This window comes from Micropterus salmoides, unplaced genomic scaffold, assembly GCF_014851395.1.
Source record: "Micropterus salmoides isolate LMB-PRFRI ecotype aquatic unplaced genomic scaffold, ASM1485139v1 Ms_hic_scaffold_1, whole genome shotgun sequence".
NCBI lineage: Eukaryota > Metazoa > Chordata > Actinopteri > Centrarchiformes > Centrarchidae > Micropterus > Micropterus salmoides.
In genome coordinates this window covers 56,633,781-56,656,088 of record NW_024040040.1, presented here as the reverse complement: position 1 = coordinate 56,656,088, position 22,308 = coordinate 56,633,781, and the positions used below count along the sequence as shown (strand labels likewise).

Here is a 22,308-nt window from a genome sequence, read left to right as displayed (position 1 = left end):
CAGACGATGGCATGTAATACTTATTTTTTCCACTTGGGGGAGCTCAGGTTACATGATGATAGCTTGGATTAACCCTAAGACAATCTTTGCTCAGGACCTGTGGAATTTGGTTATCCATCCATCCATCTATCTATCCTTTATCATATCCTTTCTAGAGGAATTGTCAGAAAGTATTGTGAACAAGCATTGGTTACACATAAAATGAAGGAATTTCATTAACCTTGCTGAAAATGAAAACACTGCAAAATTAACTTATTTAGAGGTAGGAATTGTTAAGTCCCCCTTTGGCATCCCTGGCTTATCACGTTTGCACATCAGCTAAAAGAACAGACGGGAGTGGTGTTTTATGGCCCAGCCATTCTATGGGAAAAGGGGATCAGAAGTCCGGTACTTTGATGTCCTGAGGCACCCTATAGGGAGAGAGATCGGACACTTCTTTTTGCTGTCCTGCTAAGTGTCTATTGACACCTTTACGGCATCCTTAAGCAATGCATATCTGATTGAGTCTCTGCAGACCCTTACCAAAACCCCAGGCGATGTCTCTAGCATGTCAAAAGGGCAACCTCCAGGGGAGGAAAACTTTCCTACCTCCCTCCTTTTTCTCAGAGAGAGAGGGAAGGGATTTTTGAGTCTCCAAATCATTTGATATGAAATGCACAAATCCAGTCGGCGTATCTCCACAAAGTGGGTGTTGTTAACTCAGCTCTGAAAAAATAGTCTGCAATACGAGAGCAAATGTAATGTAATAAAGTTAATAGAGTTTTAAACCTTTTTTCACACATTCGCACACCAGTTTTCAGATCACCATTTACAAGGTTTCAAACCTAGAAAACAAACTAATACACTGGGAGAACACTGACAAATTTGAAACTCTGAAAAATTGTTTGTGCAACATTGTAAAAAAAGTTCTGAAGAACAAAAACTCAAAAACAACAATGTTTGCAGAGATTTTATTTGGTAAAATTTTGAGTTTTCAAACACTTAGTTTCAATCTTTCATAAGTTTTTTTTTTTTTTGATGGCAGGATATTCATCCCATACTGGTTTGCTGCTCTGACAAAGATCACAGCTCAAACAGTGGACAACTGATGCAGCTGTGCAACAGGTCATATTTAACTGACGTCGCTTTAAAATGACTGTTCCGAGGCAAGGAGATCTCATTTCATTAAATGCCTGTTTCCTTGACTCCTCGCTCCTTGGCTCGCATCTCGGGTGGGAGGGACTAAGAAAAATGTGGGAAATTAAAAAAAAAAGGCCCACAGACTACTTCAGAACAAAACAGCAAGCAAGGCAAGACACATGGACTGAACAGACTGACAAGACTGACAAGTGGACTAAAACTAGAACAAACAACGGACCAGGATGACGGAAACAGAACACAGAATATATGTAAAACCTATGGAAAACATCGAACTAGTAACTAGATCTAAGACTGATTTTTTGCCAATAGTCTCTCGTTGCGTGCAGCTGAAGAATGCCCATAGTGACACACAGCCCACTGAAGGTTTTCATTTCTTTCGCTGTAACAGTCGAGTTTGTGTTTTTTTGCTTTTTTTTGTGTTTTTTTTGCGTTTTTGAGCTGAGACTTAAAACATTTTTAAATAAAGAATTCTGTAATACATTGCTACACTGGAAGTGTGAACATGTACACACTCAACTGATCTAGAAGAGACTCTCCCTCCTACAGAGAACACAGAGACACTGAAGAAGCAGACCATCTGAACCCAAAGCCAGGATAAAGAGGTTCAGTGAATGTGGTGTGGAAGGTGTGGAGGTGGATCAGTGTGTCAGAGGAGACTCTGTAGAAGGACAGAGAGCCAGCAGGACAGTCCACATACACTGCTACTCTGTTAGAGGAGGAGGAGGAGGAGGAGGTTGTTCTTCTGTTATTGTGCCAGATAGAGTAATGGCCATCATGAGAGCAGAACAGATTCCAGGACTTATCATTCTCTCCAAACACACAGTCTTTACTGTCTCCTGTCCTGCTGATTCCTCTGTAACTCACTGATATATGAACGTCTCCTCTCCAAATGACCTCCCAGTAACAGCGACCAGTCAGACCATTTCCACACAGCAGCTGAAGCCAAGTGTCAAACCTGTCTGGATGATCAGGATAGAACTGATCCTCCTCCACATGTGTTGCTTTCTTGTTGTTGTCAGACAGTTTGATCCATCTGTTTACTGTGTTTGTGTCGAGTGTGAGTTCACAGGAATCTGATGGAGAGAACGAGACACAATACAGCTGCAGTTATTTATTGATCATCTTTTCAGTGATTGGCACTTTGATGATGACGACGTCAGAGCTTTGAATGAGTGATGTCACAGTCAGAAGATGGTTGAATCTGTGCTGCTTTGTTTTGATGAATCAAATGAAAAACACACTTACACTTCCTCAGACCTGGTCTCAACCATCGGACTCCAGCAGGCTCCACCCTGAAAGGATGAGGGGGGTCAGACCAGCACATCCTCTTTCAGCATCAAACATGGACATTACACTCCTCTCATACCAACCTGTTCTCACTCCCAAGTTGTCACATATGGATGCATGGTCAACCCCCTTTGGGTCGTAATACACTAAGGAGTCCCTTAGCTTATGCGGCCCTTAGTTTCACTCACCTGGGGAAGCCCCGTAGCGCTCTTTTAAAAAAAAAATGCTGATATGTAACAGTAAAGGAGTAAGGAGGTGGTTGGGGTGGATGGGTGTTCCAGAAACCTTTCAAGCAGGAGAGCTGTGTTCATTTCCCATGTGAAACAAAAAGTTATTCGCTAAGAGTGGCCTACAGGATGTTGGTGTGTGTGAAAGAGGAAGACAATATTTGATCAAGGGATCAAGGGACTCACTTTAAAAGCAGTGCATGGAGTGAGAGCCCAATTTCTGTTTCTATCCTCTTTAGGGATCCAAGCAGCAAAGCCTTCTTCTTCTTCTTCCTTCCTTTCTTTCTTTCTTTCTTTCTTCTTCTTCTTCTCCGCTAAAAGCATTTGGGCAGCAAAAAATGCTGGACGAAAACTCACCAAAATTGGCTGGTAGGTTACAAATTCCACCCACTACTCAGGCAAAATAAATTGCACTCAGAGACCTCAAGGTGGCGCTATAACAATCAACTTTATGTTTTGGCAATTATCTCAAAGTCCAAATTCATCACTTTAATCTCTTAAGTCATCTGCATCTGTTCTTCTACTCTGAAAATGTCAAATGTTGCAATGACTTGCTTGGATCCCGATCACTGTCGCTTGTGTGTATTGTGTACTGTGGTATATATAGTTCTAGGTTAGAGCTTTTCTTTACATTTTGTTTCGGTTTAGGGAAGTTTTAGGTTGTTTGTTGTTTTGGGTACTGCTCATCTCTGAGTAAAATTAAAGCTGCTGGTTTGTCGTCAGTTATTGCTTTTGTCCTGTTATGTCGTGTTAGGTAACTTTATTTTGTTGTTCTTGTAGCTCTACTTGTCTGGTTGGCAGTTATTCTTTTGTGGTGGCGGCAAATATGGAGTTTAAATTGGAGGATTTTGCTACTAGTCCATCAATTGATAAACTAGATGAGTAAAAAGGCTGATTTTAATGGGGAACGTTTGATTTGCAGGTGCCACCCAGTCTTAAAAATCAGGAGTTAAGAGCTCCTATGCTTAAGAGATCCGGGTGAGTACTTCTCAGTAAGTACCTCTCCCACGCCTTTTTATTTTGGTTACACGCTGTGTATATTGTGCCCAGTGGACAAGCTGTCGCCTTTTAGTTTGTTTTTTTTACTCGTGGTAATTGAAGGAGCGAGCCTAATGCCGTTACAGACTTCCGGACCTGTTTTAAATTGTACCCTGTGTGTCACGCCACGAAGGAAAAACCAGTAGCTTTACTTGTGTAACGTTATTTGTGAGTGGTTAGGGGTTTTGACTTATGTTCTGTTTTGCACATGTGATTTAGTTGTTTTCTTGGATGTATATTTTTTCATCTTTATTGTTTTATTTCCTATAAATTAATTACTCAAGCAGAACTATTGTGGAAGAAAGGACTGTGCGTAGCTCTGTAACTGCCGTGAGCATTCTGTCGTTTAGGCTGGTGCTGGCCACTGCTGAACCATATAAAGCAGCAAACACTGAGGGCAACAGACAGTAGACGGAGAGCCGGCGGACTGAAAGAAGGGATTTCAAGGACAGTGACCGAGACGTATTAAGGCTTGGCCATTGATCTCACTAGATGTTTTATCATAGATGATTTAGAACCCCTTTTCCTATTTAGGTCTTTTAACTGTTTATTTTTGTTCAACTTAGTAAATATGGCTTTCGGTGGGTATATAAACAGTACTGGTTGAGCCTCGTTTGTTGTTTGGTGCAGCCTGTTCCCCTGCAGAATCCATTTTTCATATTTGAGGCCCCTGGTAGACGGGAAGGGTGTCACATTAGTGAGCTCATTAATCAGACCCTTTTTCAGGACTTCCCCATGCAGACCAATGTGTTATGTCATGATGTTGATGTGTGTGTTCATCAACCCATAAAACAGCATGCCTATCATGTCAATCCGACAAAACGTGCCTTAATGCAGCAGGAGGTAAAATATCTCCTTGACCACGGTTGCGCTGTCTCAAGTAGTAGTTCTTGGAGTTCCCCTTCACTGCTTGTCCCTAAACCTGACTAGACCCCATGTTCCTGTAATGATTATAGAAAAGTCAATGCTGTTACTAAACCAGATTCTTTTCCACTCCCATGCATGGATAAACAAACAAACAGCTACTCAATTGTGTTTGTAGGGCATGGAGCCTCCCTGAAGTGGCAGACCAGTCTCTTGCCTGCACAATGGAGGAAAGCTGCCTTGCCTCTTTCATACGCTAAAAAAGCTTTTTTATGTACATGACCAAAGTTTTGCCAATCACAGCTGTGATCAGCTCTAACAGCTCGAGAGACTTTGGATGGAGTTTGTGTCTGCACACGTGCACTGTGTTGGCACTAATAAGGGCTTAGTTATCACTGCAGATCTGCATGTTTTTCTCTGTAGCTGTTCAAGAAACACCTGCACATGAATAATTATAGGTTACTGTATGTCCTGCTCAGAGGCACAGGATCATTTCTACTAGAACAATGCTGATATTATCTGGATTTATATTTATTGGTTCTGATTGTGAATTCTTTATTGAATAACCGAGAATATGATGATGGTGTATTTGGATTTTTTAGGATAATGTTTAAAGGAAATTTAAATGATGTAACTCATATCAAAGTTGGTGCTCAGTTTTAGGCTTTACGTTTATTTCCTTTTCTGATACCTTTTAACACTACTGCATACAGTTTATTTGCAAATTGCTTCACTCGTCACTGACCAATAACTGCGCTTCATCATATCAATCCAAAAAATTTTGCACAGCAGCGTTCATTTATACTTGAGCCTCCGGTTGCTTTCATCAGATGCAGTAGATGAGATGGCTGGATATGCAAGATTTATTTTGCTTTGCTTGCTTCATTAGAGACTTTAGTGCAGTTTTGTGACTTGTTTGTCTCCTTAGGCTGCGTGTTTACTCTGTTTAATTGTTGTCTATTTGGCCTAAATACAGGAATGACCAGCCTCACGTGTGACTGGATAGAAATGACAATAAATCTCATGATGACGCATTGCATCATGAGATCACTGGCTATACAGGTTGTTTCCAGCAAATTATGTGGGCTTTGTAAATATTTGTAAAAACCTGGGCCCCATACCACGAAGCAAGGATCTCTTTTCATTATCTGGCTTCACTAAGCCTAACAATGGGACTGGGATAAGCTGTCACACGAAGTTGGTTATCAACTCAGTAAGTCAGCCCAGGGTTTCCCAATCCAGCTGTGAGTGTGTTCATATGAAAAAGGTGGTGTTGGCAGCAGATGACCAATCACAGATGTGGACAATTCTACTGGCAGAAGTGTGGCAAATTTTAAAAACGAAGAGCTGAGTAACACAGCTGCTGGACACATGCAGGGAGACAGAATGAATGCCTAAATAACAGATGTAGTCTGTTCAATACAGTAATCAATACAGTAATGTATTGATTTGATGTGTTCTTATGGCGTGGCGTGTATGACAATTTTAGCCTCATTTCAGCGTTTCCACATTAAAAGACTCGGCCTCTGAAAAGCCTAATTGGTTGTTCCACCTCACTTTTATGAACTTTGTCACTTAAAATGTTCGTTCATCGTTTCAAAGTTTACTTCTAAGACTGACAGACAATTCCTTTAACATGCAGAGATCTGCCCAAACTGCATAAATTATTATCAACAGGCATTTATCATGTTTGTTCCTGGAGAAGTTCTCCCACACAACGATCAACGAAGGCTTTCTAAATGTGTGATTGTTCATTTAATACTCACATCCACCATAACCAAAAACACCTCCTCTATCAGACTGACTGTCAGGCCTCTTCATACCTGAGTGTGTCCAGTCTCCAGTGCAGATCCTCTAATCCCGTAGACAGCAGCTTCACTCCTGAGTCTCCTGGATGATTGTAGCTCAGGTCCAGCTCTCTCAGATGGGAGGGGTTGGAGCTCAGAGCTGAGGCAAGAGAAGCACATCCTTCCTCTGTTATCAGACATCCTGACAGCCTGCAAACACACAAACCAATGGACAGGGCAGATCATCAGGATTCAGTCAGATACAAGAAGAAACTATCTAAACATCAACATTAACCATGTCATTGTAAACTTAATGTTACAGAGTCTACAGCAGGAGTGACCTAACTAGTGACTGTTTTAAATATTAGCCAGTGGTGAATTAGAACAACAAAAAAAATTCATATTTCATCTTAAACTACTAGCAAGTCCTGTCATTGCTCTTGTGACTGTTTGATTGGAATTTTGGCTGCCAGAGCTGATTGCGGCTGTTATATATATATAATATAAAAGTACAACTCTTGTTATATGGTCTAAAGCAGAGGTCACTAATAGGCGGACTGCGGTCCGGATCCGGACCCAGCTGCTGTCCTCTCCAGACTGCCGACCTACATCCGATTTATTATTGAGACTTACTACCTTGTGATGGAGCATTTCTATTTTAACCTTCTAGCATTTACTGTACTGGTTTAGCAGCACTAGAAACTCACAGACCAATCGCATGTGCTCCAATCGTCTCATGTGACGCTGCCCAGCTTGCAAGTCAAGTCCACGAGATTCACCAGAGACATTTTGGAAACACACACAAATTGAGTTCATGAACACTGAGAGAAGCCAATGGAATCTAACAGGGAGATAAACGCAGTACTGAAGCTGTCATTCTCAACATCCACATGAATATTAAAATCTCCTACAATAATAACTTTGTCCGTTTTAAGGACTAAAGTTGACAAAAACTCTGCAAATTCAGATAAGAATTCAGAATACAGGCCAGGTGCTCGGTACACTATAACAAAAAGAATTGGTTGCAGTGATTTCCAACTTGGGTGCAAAAGACTAAGAACAAGACTTTCAAATGAGTTATAGTTTAGTTTAGGTTTAGAGCTGATTAATAGGCTAGAGTCGAAGATAGCTGCAACTCCACCTCCTCGGCCTGTGCCTCGAGGAATGTGAGTATTAATATGACTGGGAGTGGTGGATTCATTTAGGCTAACATATTCTCCATCACCCAGCCAGGTTTCAGTAAGACAAAATAAATCAATATCATAATCTGATATTAGTTCATTTACTAGTACACCTTTAGAAGAGAGAGATCTGATGTTTAAGAGTCCACATTTAACTCTCCTATTCGTTTGCACTATTGCTCTTGTGGTTTTAATTTTTATGAGGTTTTTATGCACAGCTCCTCTTCTGTTTACCTTTTTAAATAATTTCGATGGTCGGGGGGCAGACACCGTCACTATAGGATTTTCACTAAGTAACTCCTGAAATGGAGGAGCAGAGAAGTGTGTTAGACTGCGACTCTGCGTAGGGTTTTGGGTGGGTAACTGCTGAAAAAGAAGGGCAGAGAAGTGTGTTAGACTGCGACTCTGCCTCCTGGTCTCAACTCTGGGTTGTCATGGATTTGGTCCACTAATAAACTTGGCCAGATTTCTAGAAATGAGAGCTGCTCCTTCCCAAGTGGGATGGATGTCGTCTCTCCAGATCAGACCAGGTCTTCCCCAGAAAGTCTGCCAATGATCAACAAAGCCCACATCGTTTGCTGGACACCACCTCGACAACCAGCGGCGGAATGACGACATGCGGCTATACATGTCATCACTGGTCAGATTTGGCAGGGGTCCAGAGAAAACTACGGTGTCCGACATTGTTTTTGCATATGTACACACCGACTCAACATTAATCTTAGTGACCTCCGATTGGCGTAACCGGGAGTCATTACCGCCGACGTGAATAACAATCTTACTGTATTTACGTTTATCCTTAGCCAGCAGTTTCAAATAAGACTCAATGTCGCCCGCTCTGGCCCCAGGGATGCACTTAACTATGGCCGCTGGCTTCGCTAACTTCAAGTTTCTCGAAATGGAGCTGCCAATGATCAGAGTTGGTTTCTCAGCGGGTGTGTCGCTGAGTGGGGAAAATCTGTTAGAAACGTGAACAGGTTGATGATGCCCCGTGGACTTTGAATGCTTACGACTATTCCTCCTTCGGACAGTCACCCAGCCCCCCCCCTTTCCTGGCTGCACAGGGGATGCCGGGGACGGCTACCAGAGGCTAACTCAGGCCGTTCCGCACCGACTACCGGGGACTGGCTAGCTACTGTAGCTAAAGACTGATCTACCAAGGTGCGGAGCCGGACTTCTAAATCACTGAGCCTCGCCTCCATGTCTATAAATAAACTACACTTATTACATGTACCATTACCGCTAAAGGAGGCAGAGGAGTAACTGAACATCTGACATACCGAGCAGGAGAAAGTAGGAGAGAGAGGGAGAAGGAGAAGCCATCGCTAGCTGCTAAGCTAAAGTCGCTAACGGCTAAGCTAAAGTACTGTAGCGTCAGCTACCAAAACTTTAGAACAACTATGAGATTGAACAGCAGTCACTACAAGATGGAAAGAAGCAGGGCCGGCCCTGGGCATAGGCGGAATAGGCAAATGCTAAGGGCGCCGCCCACCCCTTGGGGCGCCCGAGCGCCCAAATTAATTTTTTTATAATTTTTTTTTACTAATACAACTTAAATATTATGGATTTAAAAAAGCGATCGTGAATCCGGGGGGAATCCTGAATCCCCCCGGTCCGACTGAGTGGCGCATCAATCTCCCCCGCCCTGCTGAAAAAAACCCCGTTACCTGTATGTGATTGTGAGTGACGGATGGCCGAATTCACTGACACTGATAAGTTGTCATTATGTCAAAAAGACCCAAGCCATCTGGTGCCCAGGGAAGAAAAAAAAGAAGAGAAGAGGAAGAAAAACGCGAAAAAGACAGAGGTAGGTAATGATGTGTGATCAGTTTATCTGTGTTGCATTAAGTTAGTTCGACGATCACGATGCCTGTAACGTTCGCTAATTTGAATTGAAACTTGTATTAGAAATGCAAAACTTTCCACATCTGACATAAAAAATTATGACAAACATTGCTGACTTTCCTGCACGAGAAGAAGCTGATGGAAATTTTCCCCAATATGTGGGTCGCTCTGAGAATCTCTGCCACTCTACCTGTGACAGTCGCTGCTGCTGAAAGGAGCTTCTCTAAGCTCAAACTGATTAAAAACTACCTGAGATCTACAATGGCTCAAGAACGTCTCAGTGGACTTCAGTCATTAGCATAAATCATGTGGTCTCACAACAGCTGTCGGCTGCGGCTAGAAAGGCAAGGCGAGTAAGGCTGTAGAACATTTGCTAAACATTTTGCATAGTGCATTCAAGTTTGTGTATAGTTATTTATTTTTTGTGTAATGGTCTTATTTATAATTTTTGGAATGTTACATATGCTGAAAGCAAGTTTTCTGTAATATAGTTTTTTCTGCAATAACATAATATAATATAATACATATTTATATTGTATCTATAATACGTTGTGTGTTTGTGTTTCCAAAATATTTTCAAAAAAAAACAAGACAAACCTGTGCAGTTTGTTTATGTGTAAGTTTATGAACAAAAATCCAGGGGCATCAGGTGAAATCTTGCCTAGGGCAGCAAACTGGCCAGGGCCGGCCCTGGAAAGAACTGTGAGTGCTTAGGCAAAATTACTGTAAAGAATAAGTGTTTAGCGGACAGTTGGCCGCTGTAATCAAACAAATGTAACTGTTATTTAGCGAGAGCAGCACAACACGGTACCAACACACAAGCACCGGAAACGGAAATGAGTCGACACGCTTACCGCAATACGTCAGCAGTACGTCAGCCAATCATGACAACTAGAGCTCACGTTTCTCACTGAGCAAGAGAAAGTAGTGGTAGCTCTATAAGAGGGAATGAAAGAGAAGAGGAGGCATTACAGCTGTTCATTTGTTATGATGTGTTGAGTGTTTATTATAAAATTGGAAAAGACTACACTTCATCACTTCAAGCTACACTTTATATTTCATTTTTTCTAAAAATTAGGCACTTTATTTTAGTTTACTTAAATTTAGATTTTATTATTAGAGTAGTTATTTATTATCCCTCCAATTTGATGTGAAAACTGACTGAAATATTATTTGATTTGACAGTCCGTTGTTGACTAAAAACATATGACACTTCATTGTCAGAGTCATCTAGCAGCTAAATAGATGCGAAATTTTGCACAGAACCTTGATGAGGCATGGAAAAGTTCATAATCGTTGTTCATTAGAAGCCATAGTTTTTACGTACAAATTTTCATTTTAATGAAAAAGACCAATGTGGAGACATAAGCTCACATAATTTTTAGAGCCACCTATTGACCAATTGTCACCATATATACAACATAGAGTCTCGGTGGGGCATAGGAACTTACTGGCTGAAGTTTCATCTTAATCGGACAGACTATTCGGAGAAGTTACATTATTTGGTGCATTGAAAGCTTATGAAACAATGTTTTGTGTAACTCATAAACCCACCTAGTGGCCAACTGGCACCAAAGATTCTGCACAAACTCAGGGTGGCATGGTAAACTACCAGCCCAAGTTTTGTTAATCAAACAAACATATTTGGAGATATCAGATGACTTTATTGCCAAATTTTGCACGATGCCAAAAATTATAGGTGGAAACGAGTCAAGGAAAGCATGCATTTACGGTTTTGTGCAACATATTATGTGGGAGTTACTGGCCAAAAGGCATTTAAATTTACCGAGCCTTGGGGCAACCCTGTGGCAAAGCAGTGGGAGGAAGATTGTCCTTGCTACATAACAATGTAGGAACACCACGAGAGGTAGGATCTGAACAGGAGTGCTGTGCCCAAGATGCCCATTGCTGAGAGTGCAGATAGCAGAATCCTGTGATTGACTGTGTCAAAGGCAGCTGATAGGTCAAGCAGGATAAGAACCGAGGACTGGGCTGGAGCTCTAGCTGACCTTAGGGCTTCTGTTACAGACAAAATTGCCATTTCAGTAGACTGGCCACTTTTAAACCTTGAGTTGGGTCGAGTGAGGGCTCTTTGAGCAAGGGTGTAACATTAGGAGATATGGATTGGAGGAGATTGGTAGGAATCGGGTCCTGTGGGTGTGTAGTGGGACGGCTATGGGTCAGGAGTTCCAATACTTTGCTGTCAGTGAGAGGGGTAAACGAGGAGAGTGAAGTACTATTGACCTGGGAAGACAGAGAAAAAGATGTAGTAGGACTGCTACATGTTAGCCTTGGTGTCAAACGTTTTGCGCCATTCCCGAGGGAGATGGAGAGAGACATGTAAAAGGACTGCTACATGTTTTGTTTTCTTGTGCCGTGCTCACAGAGTGGAAGCTGCCCAGAGCAGGAGTAGACAGTTGATTTTGGTTGATGGAGAGAATTGGCAAGTTATAGCCATCACTTTGCCTTTGAAGAAGGAAGTAAAGGTATCGTGTTTGTGGGTGGTGGAGATGGATTCAGTAGCACTTTAAAAGTGGAAAATAGTTTCCTTGACTCAGTGTCACTGCTACTTCTGTCATTATAGAACACAGTTTTGGCAGCACTGATGCTGGTTGAGAAAGAGGATAGGAGCATTTGGTAGGTCATTGTCCGTTTTTTTGCCATTTTCTTTCAGCGGCTCTGAGTGGATACAGGACGCAGGCTATCCAGGCATGCAGTGTAGAGCACAAAGATTGTGCGGCATTGATCCCGAGTGAGGAAAATGTGTTGAGGGGAGGTAAAGTGGAAGCTGCCACTGAGGCAAAGTGAGTGGGAGACAGGTTCCAGAGGTTGCAGCGGTGCTGGAACAATGTGCTTTTCCTGTTGGCATACCGTGAACTGAATGAAATAGTGGTCAGACATGTGTAGAGGTGTGACTGTTGGGCATTCGGTGGCACAGTTTCGGACAAGAACGAGGTCAAACACCTTGCCAGCTTTGTGGGTCAGGGGGCTGAGAACTCATGTTAGATCAAAGACTGAATTATAGACAGGATGTCTGCTGAGTTTTATTTGTCTAAGTGAATGTTAATGTCACCAAGGAAAAGTAAAGGACAGCAATGCTCTTGGATTAAAGACAGCAGTGTGTCTAGATCGTCGACAAAGTTATCCATTTGTTCTGGTGGACGGTATCTCACAATCACAGAGACCTTTACCGGAGCAGACACCAAGACAGCATGATATTCGAAGGAGGCATATTGATTCTTTTTGTGGTGGTTAAAAGAGTAATTGGTGGACAGCGCAGCGGGTGCATCAGAGTTTACTTGGTTATAGCCCCACCTGCTAGCTGACACAAGTTTTTTTGTGGTCTGAAATGTGTTTAGGCTGCAGTATGACTTTATAGACAAAACAATAAAACATTTAAAAATGCTATTTCAGGGTGTCTAGCATTGCTGGTACAGGGTACCACACTGATTTGCATGTGTGGCCCCTAGCCCCCGACTACAGTAGCGGCAAGCAGCAATGCTTAAGGTCCAAGCAGGTCACGAAAAATGCAGTTTTGACATTTTCACATTTGATTAAAGCAATGAAAAAATTTGGACTCTAAGCTAAATGATAAGATAATTGCAGAAACACAAACAATTATTTTTGCATCAACCCAAGGTGAATGAATGGCATTATATGTCACTGAATAGCAGTGTTAGGCAAGATATTTAGAAATTGTAATAAGTAACCTGTTACTTCCAAACTGCAAACACCGCAGCCTCTCAAACAAGATGATGCTATTCTACGTACAGTATCTCACAAAAGTACACGACTCAAATTCTCTGGTGGACTATGGTGAGGCTTATTCTGAGTGGAACTTGTCCTGTTGAACCGCTGTATGCAGCTCAGTTTCAGGGTCTTCTCATAGCCTCGGCCATCTTTATGTAGAGCAACCGTTCTTTGTTTCTGATCCTCAGAGAGTTCTTTGCCATGAGTGGCCATGTTGAACTTCCAGTGACCAGTATGAGGGAGTGTGAGAGTGATAACACCAAATTTAACACACCTGCTCCCCATTCACATCTGAGACCTGGTAACATTAACGAGTCACATGGCACCAGGTAGGGAAATTGGCTAATTGGGCCTAATTTGGACATTTTCATGTAGGGGTGTGCTCGCTTTTGTTGCCAGCAGTTTAGACATTAATGGCTGTGTGATTTGTTATTTTGAGGGGACAGCAAATTTACACTGTTGTACAAGCCTGAAGAAATTACACTTTACTACATTGTAGTAAAGTGTAATTTCTTCAGTGTTGTCTCATGAAAAGATATGATCAAATATTTACAAAAATTTGAGGGGTGTACTCACTTTTGTGAGATACTGTATATACGGTATTTCAATCTCTATTCAATTTCTATCTACAAGTTTCACATTGCTGTGCTGCTGTAGTAGATGTTTAAATAAATTAGATGTAGTTGTTTGCTGTTGAAAGCTTGTGGCTGGTCGAACAAAGTTTGAAACAAACGACAATGTCCTTTGCATTTCTGACTGTGACATAATAATGGCAATACGGACAGATGTCAAAAGAACCCCTATCTCACTCGCCACTCTTTCTTTAGCTCTTTGGCTGCTAGAACATCATAAGGTCCGATGCCACTGACCTGCCAGGCAGTCGCGCATTCACATCAAGGATGCGTTCTGGAAGCGCATTAATGTGGCAATACTTGGATTGGGACTGCAATATTATTACCCATTTTGGACATAGTAATACCTTACACTACAACTCACTGGGAAAAGTAATAATATTACAGTAACGCATTACTAAGTTTCTATCTTTAAGTTTCTAAGTCTCAAGGTTTCTGCCGTGCAAAGACTTGTTAGGAGAGAAAAAAAGAAGTCTTCAACCGATCCACGTACAAGAGACAAACTTTGACTCACTTTGACCTCAAAGAGCGATTGAAAGGTCCATAGATATTGGCAAAGACAATAATAGAAAAGTTAGTTGTTCATCCAATAACATAAATTCAGCCTTTAAAGGGTCATCAATTGGCTGGGTTACTGAATCCTGACCTCAGTGTTTCCAGTTTACAATGTAAACTCTCCAGTCCAGCAGACAGCAGCTTTACTCCTGAATCCTGCAGGTTGTTGTTACTCAGGTCGAGCTCTCTCAGACTTGCGGACTGGGAGGTGAGGACCAAGAACAGAGCTTCACAGCTTCTCTCTGAGAGGTTACAGTCATTCAGACTGGAGAAACAGCAGAAACAAAACAAGTATTAAGTTATGTCCAGTTGAAAATGTTATTTATGAGTAATAAATCCCACTTACAGAGCTTTCTTGGAGGCTTTGACCACTGGCAGCAGCCTCAGAAGAGCCTCCTCTGAAGCAGAGTATTTCTTCAGGTCAAACACGTCCAGATCTTTCTCTGATGACAGTAAGATGAAGACCAGAGCTGACCACTGAGCAGGAGAGAGTTTATCTGTGGAGAGACTTCCTGAACTCAGGTACTGTTGAATCTGATCCACTAGAGAACGATCATTCAGTTCATTCAGACAGTGGAACAGATTGATGCTTTTCTCTGCAGAGGGAGTCTGTTCGATCTTCTTCTTGATGTACTCAACCACTACCTGCTTGGTTTCTGAGCCACTTCCTGTCTGAGTCAACAGGCCTCGTAGGAGATTCTGATTTGTCTGCAGTGAAAGTCCCAGGAGGAAGCGGAGGAACAAGTCCAGGTGTCCATTTGGACTCTGTAAAGCCTTGTCCAAAGCACTCTGGTAGAAATGTGTTACTTCAGATTTATCTTTTATTGTTTGTTCTTCTGCCAGCAGATTGACACCAGAGTTGATGAAGGTCAGATGGACATGAAGAGCAGCCAGAAATTCCTGAACGCTCAGATGGACGAAGCAGAACACCGTGTCCTGGTACAGCCCACTCTCCTCTTTAAAGATCTGTGTGAACACTCCTGAGTACACTGAGGCTGCTCTGATATCGATGCCACACTCTGTCAGGTCTGATTCATAGAAGATCAGGTTGCCTTTCTGCAGCTGCTCAAAAGCCAGTTTTCCCAGAGACTCAATCATCTTCCTGCTCTCTGGACTCCAGTGTGGATCTGTCTCAGCTCCTCCATCATACTTGATGTTCTTCAGTTTGGACAGAACCACCAGGAAGTGGATGTACATCTCAGTCAGGGTCTTGGGCAGGTCTCCTCCCTCTCTGGTCTTCAACACCTCCTCCAGAACTGTAGCAGTGATCCAGCAGAAGACTGGGATGTGGCACATGATGTGGAGGCTTCGTGATGTCTTGATGTGGGAGATGATTCTGCTGGACAGCTCTTCATCACTGACTCTCCTCCTGAAGTACTCCTCCTTCTGAGCGTCAGTGAAGCCTCGTACGTCTGTTACCCTGCCAACACACTCAGGAGGGATCTGATTGGCTGCTGCAGGTCGTGTGGTTATCCAGAGGCGAGCAGAGGGAAGCAGGTTCCCCCTGATGAGGTTTGTCAGCAGCACATCCACTGAGGTGGACTCTGTAACATCAGTCAGGACCTCATTGTTGTGGAAGTCCAGAGGAAGTCGACACTCATCCAGACCGTCAAAGATGAACACAACCTGGAACTCTTCAAACCTGCAGATTCCTGCTTCTTTGGTTTCAGGAAAGAAGTGATGAACAAGTTCCACCAAGCTGTACTTTTCTCTTTCAGCACATTCAGCTCTCTGAAAGTGAATGGAAATGTGAACTGTATGTCCTGGTTGGCTTTGTCTTCAGCCCAGTCCAGAGTGAACTTCTGTGTTAAGACTGTTTTCCCAATGCCAGCCACTCCCTTTGTCATCACTGTTCTGATTGGTTCATCTCTTCCAGGTGAGGCTTTAAAGATGTCTTCTTGTCTGATGGTTGTTTCTGGTCTGTCTGGTTTCCTGGATGCTGTTTCAATCTGTCTGACCTCATGTTCATCATTGACCTCTGCAGTCCCTCCCTCTGTGATGTAGAGCTCTGTGTAGATCTGGTTCAGAAGGGTTGGGTTTCCTGCTTTAGCAATCCCCTCAAACACACACTGGAACTTCTTCAACAGGTTAGACTTGAGTTTACGCTGACAAACTGCAGAATGACTTTCTGAATGAAGACACGACAAAACAGATCAATCAGTGATTGATAAAGTCCATGTGACAGTTTAATTTCCTTATCTAAACATGTTTCCCTCCATCTGTTTAGCCATCAGTAAATATCCCGTTTATCCAGCAGGTTAAATCTTTAGAGAAATCCTCTTACTGCTCTGCAGACGCTCAGCCAGCTCCTCCGACCAGTCACTCTTAAAGGACACACTGTGTTCAGGTCCACGTCCACCAGATGCTGGTCTCCCATAGATCCTGTTTGACAGAGAGGAAGACCACTGAGGATGGAAATTGACTTTTTAGTGTTCAGCCACAGAAGCTGCTGGAGAAATTAGTAGCTATCAATATGAAAAGGAAAAGAGATCAATAAAAGCTGAAGCTGAATGATTTCAGTCTGTGTATCATCGCTTCATTTCCAGCAAATATTGGACCAAACCAGGACTAAATGTTCTGATCTCTGAGCAGATCTTACTGTTCCTGACAGATACCAAACTTAACTGTGGCTCCATCAGCAGCAGCTCTGTTGGCCTGTATTCTAACGTTTGCATTACTAGACTCACCACAAATATCCTGACTGCTATTTACAGACTTTGGTAGGTGAAGCATTTTAGGACAAAATCCAAAGAGGAAGCTTCAGACTAAAAAGAGCTGAATTTGATTTGTGGAACTCAGACTGCTGAAGCCTCATATTGTCCTCAGCTGAATTTTCCACTGTCTTTTTCCACAGAAGCAGGACTGTGGACTCTGTCCTCCATCACTTCCATTGAAACCCCATCAGGAAGAGATCTCTTCAGGGCCAGTGTGCACAGGAGGAACAATTCCAGCCACCAACAACTCTTTCAGTGGACATATGGGCATGTCAGTGTTGTTTAGGGACAGACTGGAAAACATGTGGACCTGTCCTTTAATCCTAATCTGGCTCTGACCTTCATCATCATTCTAGGAGAACATGGACATTAGAAGGACAACTGGTCAGACTGGATTTAATGAGGACAAACATCAGCAGTGAGCAACATGATGAGGGAGACATGAACATTTAGCTCTGATTGGCCAACGCTGTTTAATACTGACACATACTCACTGTCTGTCAGACACATGTCCTCGCTTAAAAGTCATGGGGTGACCCATTGACCGGTCACTCTTGAAGGACACACAGCTGGGCTCAGGTCCAGGTCCAGGTCCAGGTCCAGGTCCAGCAGAGTCTGGTCCCTGCTGCTGCTCTGGGCTTCAACACAACACACACAGAGCTTTGAGAGTGAATAATGATGGTGGAGTGATTTGAGTCCTGGACAGTTAGAGATCCTCATCTCACCTCTGAGCTTTGGTCTGGCTGTCATGTTCCCCACACAGAGTGCTTTTAGAGGGAGGGACTCCCTCCTCTCTGTCCTCACACTGACTCATGCTGCTCAACTCACATCCACTTTCACCTGGAGAGGAAACACAAATCATTCATCTGCACATCAACTCAAATCCTCCTTTCCATCATTTCTCCTGGAAAAAGATCAGCTGCTCCTCCACTGATTGGCTGCTAGTTTCTGTTTCATATCAGTGGCAGCTGAATGCAGTCAGACAGCAGCGTGAGGCAGAGGAAGCTGCCATCAGCTGACTTCTATTATCAGTCCACTAGATGGAGGCATGAAGCTGCAGCCCAGCACACACACCATGCATGGAGGAGCGGATACATTCACTGAAGGACTGATGTGGTCTGACAGAATCTCTCTTTCTACAGAGTCCCTGTAGAAAATGACTTGTTGCAACAAGCTACAGCTGATTATTTCACACCAACTAAGACTCCAATATAACAACATTACATATTTTCCTTTGTCTTTGACAATAACAACATCTTTTATATAAACAATAAACATTAATTTTTAAAAATATATCTTTTCTAATAATGTTCCTAATAACAACCTCCAATGTTTCCTGTAGAGGATTCACAGGCATTAATTACAGCTTCAGATAGAGACGAGTGTTCAGCTGGTTCTCTTCTAATGAACTGCTGAGCTAATGTCTTTTGGTCAGACCACAGCAGGTCAGCTGATCATGCAGACATGTGACATTTATCTACAGAAAAACAATCTAACATATCTGAATAATCTGATACTGAATATGGATCAATAAAGAACCGGCTGACTGTCTATGCGAAGAAGCTTCAACCAGTTCTGCAGGTAAATCTACTGACAGCATTCTCCGACACTAACAGCTGTTCTCCAGCGGCTGTCCGGCCGAGCAAAGCAGCATTTAGTGGCTCAGACAGCAGGAGAGCAGTGGCTCATCTCGTCCTCCTTCATCCAGAGCTTCCAGTGAAGCTCAGAGCTGAAAGTTTGGAGAAATTAAGTGGAGCAAAGCTAACCACAGCTTGTGTTAATGAGCAAAACCTTTCAATCTGGTTACATTACCTTCAGCCGGAGGTCCAGGTGGAGAAAATAAGGAAGGCTTTCAGACAAACTGAAAAAGTACCAACTTGTAGAGAAGTGAAACTTTAAACAGGAAACAGCCAGAGGGACGTGTGACTGTTAACCATCAATCTGTTCCTGAGCTGTGATAAAGTCTGTTTGTTTAAAGATTAAGAGCTGGAGGCTGAGGACACGTTGGTTTGTGTTTACTTGGCTTCCAGAAAGCCGAGATCTTTTTTAATTGAGAGCTGCTACTATGGTAACCTAGTTAGTTAAAAAGGTTTTTATTTTATCAAATAAAAGTAAAAAAGTGCAACAATCGTGTTCAGTGACCTTTTTTTCTCTAAAGAGCCTAAAGTCACTGATTTCACTGCAGTCTGACTTCAAACACATCTTAAACTACATATCAGATTGTAGACATTAATTTGTAGTTTTGTGGGAGTTTACATTGTCAGGAGAGGAGGGAAGCTTCCCAGCACGCACCACGAGAAACACACTCCCTAATAAACCCTAGGCCTTTCCGAAACTAGACCTTCGCCACTTCCACTCTGACACTGAGTGAAGTTGAAGTTGAGTTGGAGTCACCCACAGCCAAATCGAGCTCCCTAACCCGCGTAGGGTTTAAATACAGCGCTGAAAAGTTAGCTGTTCATCCAATAACATAAATTTAGCTGCACTGCTATAATATGTGGATCAATTAAACAACAATTATATTAAGATTCAGGATTGCTGTTAACGAAAAGTGTATTTTTTGCAATAACGAAATAACTGAAAGCATTTGTTATTTATTTTCTGTTTGTGTCGAATATTTCTGTAAGAACATGACTTTAGAAAAATAAATTTTCTTTTATGAAAAGATTGAAATTCAATGTAAAGAAAAGCCTACATATTTGAATCTCTGTATCCTAGCCTATATGAAAAATATTATTCTACATTCACAAATGCAACATTTCAATATAAATCATACATATTGAGGCATATATAATCGGAAGAATTTAAAGGTTCAGTGTGGAATATTTCTGAGGATTTATTGACAGAAATGCTATTTAATATCCATAACTATGTTTTTAGTGGTGTGTAAAGACCTTACATAATGAACCATTATGTTTTTATTACCTTAGAATGAGACATTTTTATCTACATAACCGCGGGCACCCCCTGCTGTGGAGGTTGCTGCATTGTGTCATGTTTCTACAATACCCGACAACGGACAAACAGCACTAGAGAGCACGTTTCATCATCACGGCTTCTTCTCCTGCTTGTGTAATTCCAGCAATGTAGATGCCCGTCTCTTCTAATTTATTAGAAGTAAGAAGTGAAGTGACATTTGGACAAATGAACGAGCACACGTGTTACTTAGCATGAAAGCCGACAGCCTGTGGAACTTTATACCATGAAGCCAGATGGAGTCCGGACCACAGGACAGATACAGACAGCTGACGGCAGAAATCCCGGACATAATTGGTGTGGATTTTCTCAGATGGAAGGCTATAATGTGGGACAGATGTTTTCAAAGCGGAGCTGAAGTCGTCTGTTTTTTTGCTGGACAGGTAATTAAGTTTGTCGGACTTTAGCGATCCAAATGAAAACTGTTGTTTGATAGCTTTAGCTATTAAATATGTAGTTGGATTAATTTCATGTAGCCTTGTTGTTCTCCAGCTTTGTGGTTTGGCTTTACCTGTTACGTTAGCGAGACAATCAGCTGATCAGTAATTGTCAATAAAATGATAGTTAGCTTAGAGCATGGAAGCATCAGTCAGCTAAACTTTTACTGCTCTGGTAGAAAAAAATCTAGATGGATTGTAATTTAATGTAGTTATTCTCCAGCACTCTGTTATGGCTTTGTTACATTGACAGAAATGTGCCGTTACCTTCCTGAGACAGTAACAGCAGGGAAGCTCAGATCAGCAGCTAAACTTCACATTTTACTGCCCTGGTGGAAAACATGTATTTCTTTTCACTGCTAATGGTGATATATGACAAGACTGTGTGCCTATCAACTGACCAATAATGAATACGTGCATGAGCCGAGATCCTCACCTGACAATGCATTCGTAAACTTCATGTATTATGTGGTTTATAATGGACTGCTGCTTTTCAGTAACTATCTTTACTATCTGTGAATCTGTCACCGGAGGCTCAGCAATGTCAGCACAGCTATATATACTGGATGATAATGAAACAGGTAGTGAGCTGGACTGAATATTATAAGATTGTGTCACACTGTATAATAGTTAGACCGCAGTAAGTAACTTTACTGTAGTGTTAGTGGATGGCTCTTCCTCTGTGGTGTTGAAGAAGAAGAAGAAGTTTTATTTATATAGTGCCTTTCTGGAGCTCAAGGTCTTTACATGGTACATTTATACACTAATACACAACTTACGATCACATAGGATACATATAGTCACATTTAAACGAAATACATGTTAAATAGACATGTTTTTAACTGTGTCCTGAATGTAGCCACAGACGAAATATTTCGAAGTGAAAGGGGCAGTGAATTCCATAATTTTGGAGCATTAACACTAAATGACCTTCCACCTACTGTAGACAACCGGAAACGAGGGATGGACAATAAACCAAGTTCAGTTGATCTGAGAGACCTGTTGTCCCATTTTGTTGCAGTATTGTATATTATGTGGGTCATGTTAGTTACAGCAACGGAGAGGTGGAGAAGCTTTGTACCTGAGTATTAGTAAAATGACAATAAACTAAACTGAACGTTACGAAGCAAACAGCGGCAGGTCCGAGCTACTGTAGCATTAGCTGGCTGCATCACTATAGGCTAACGTTGGTAAACAAATCGCTCCACATTTGCTTTTTACCTTTACATCTTTTCTTGCAGGCTGAATCAACAGTGGTACACAGTATAGTAACATGGGTCACGTTAGCTGGTGAAGTATATGTAAGTGATATAACTTTGCACCGGATAACAAAAGCAACTGCTAAACGTTAGCCAGCGAACTAACGTGACTTTCTAAGTGTTTCTCCAGCTTTACTAATGCTCACTTTGTTGTGACTCGACATCATCTGAACCTGTTTGGTCTGATGGGCTTCGGCACAAACCTTTATTGTTGTTTTGTATCCTTACGTGGAGCCTGTGTTTTGTTGTGAGCCGATTGCATGATGGTGTTATTGGACTGCATGTCATTAGCTGTCGTGTTGTCGCTGTAGTACGAGAGAGGTTCGGGAGTCCAACCCAGAGACCTCACATTAAATGCAGAATAGTGGCTGATGCAATCAACAGAGAAAACAGGCGTGTGCTTAATTTACAAGTGTGTTTTGAGCCCATTAACAATAAGGCAATGAAAATTTGATTAATTTCATTGAAAAACTTACATATAGCCCCTTTATTAATGAACAAGTAACAATAATATTTAGAAAAACATGGTTTTACATAATTTCTTAACATATCTATCTAAAGAAACCTGATTTCTTGACTGACTGATCTCTCTCTCATAGATGACATCTTTGTCCTG

At 42.0% G+C, this 22,308-nt stretch overlaps 1 protein-coding gene across 1 annotated transcript in view; it reads right to left on the bottom strand.

Annotated features, from left to right (window-relative positions):
- Window positions 1–936: 936 nt before the first annotated feature.
- Window positions 937–22,308, bottom strand: part of LOC119897289 (NACHT, LRR and PYD domains-containing protein 12-like) — a 118,428-nt gene continuing 97,056 nt past the window's right edge. Inside the window, exons 9-12 of the mRNA XM_038710895.1 lie at window positions 14,398–14,571; window positions 6,380–6,553; window positions 2,386–2,432; window positions 937–2,213 (exon numbers count right to left, since the gene is read on the bottom strand). Of these exons, the coding sequence (XP_038566823.1) occupies window positions 1,681–2,213; window positions 2,386–2,432; window positions 6,380–6,553; window positions 14,398–14,571 (928 nt within the window). The 3' untranslated portion in view covers window positions 937–1,680. The remainder of the gene's footprint in view (window positions 2,214–2,385; window positions 2,433–6,379; window positions 6,554–14,397; window positions 14,572–22,308) is intronic.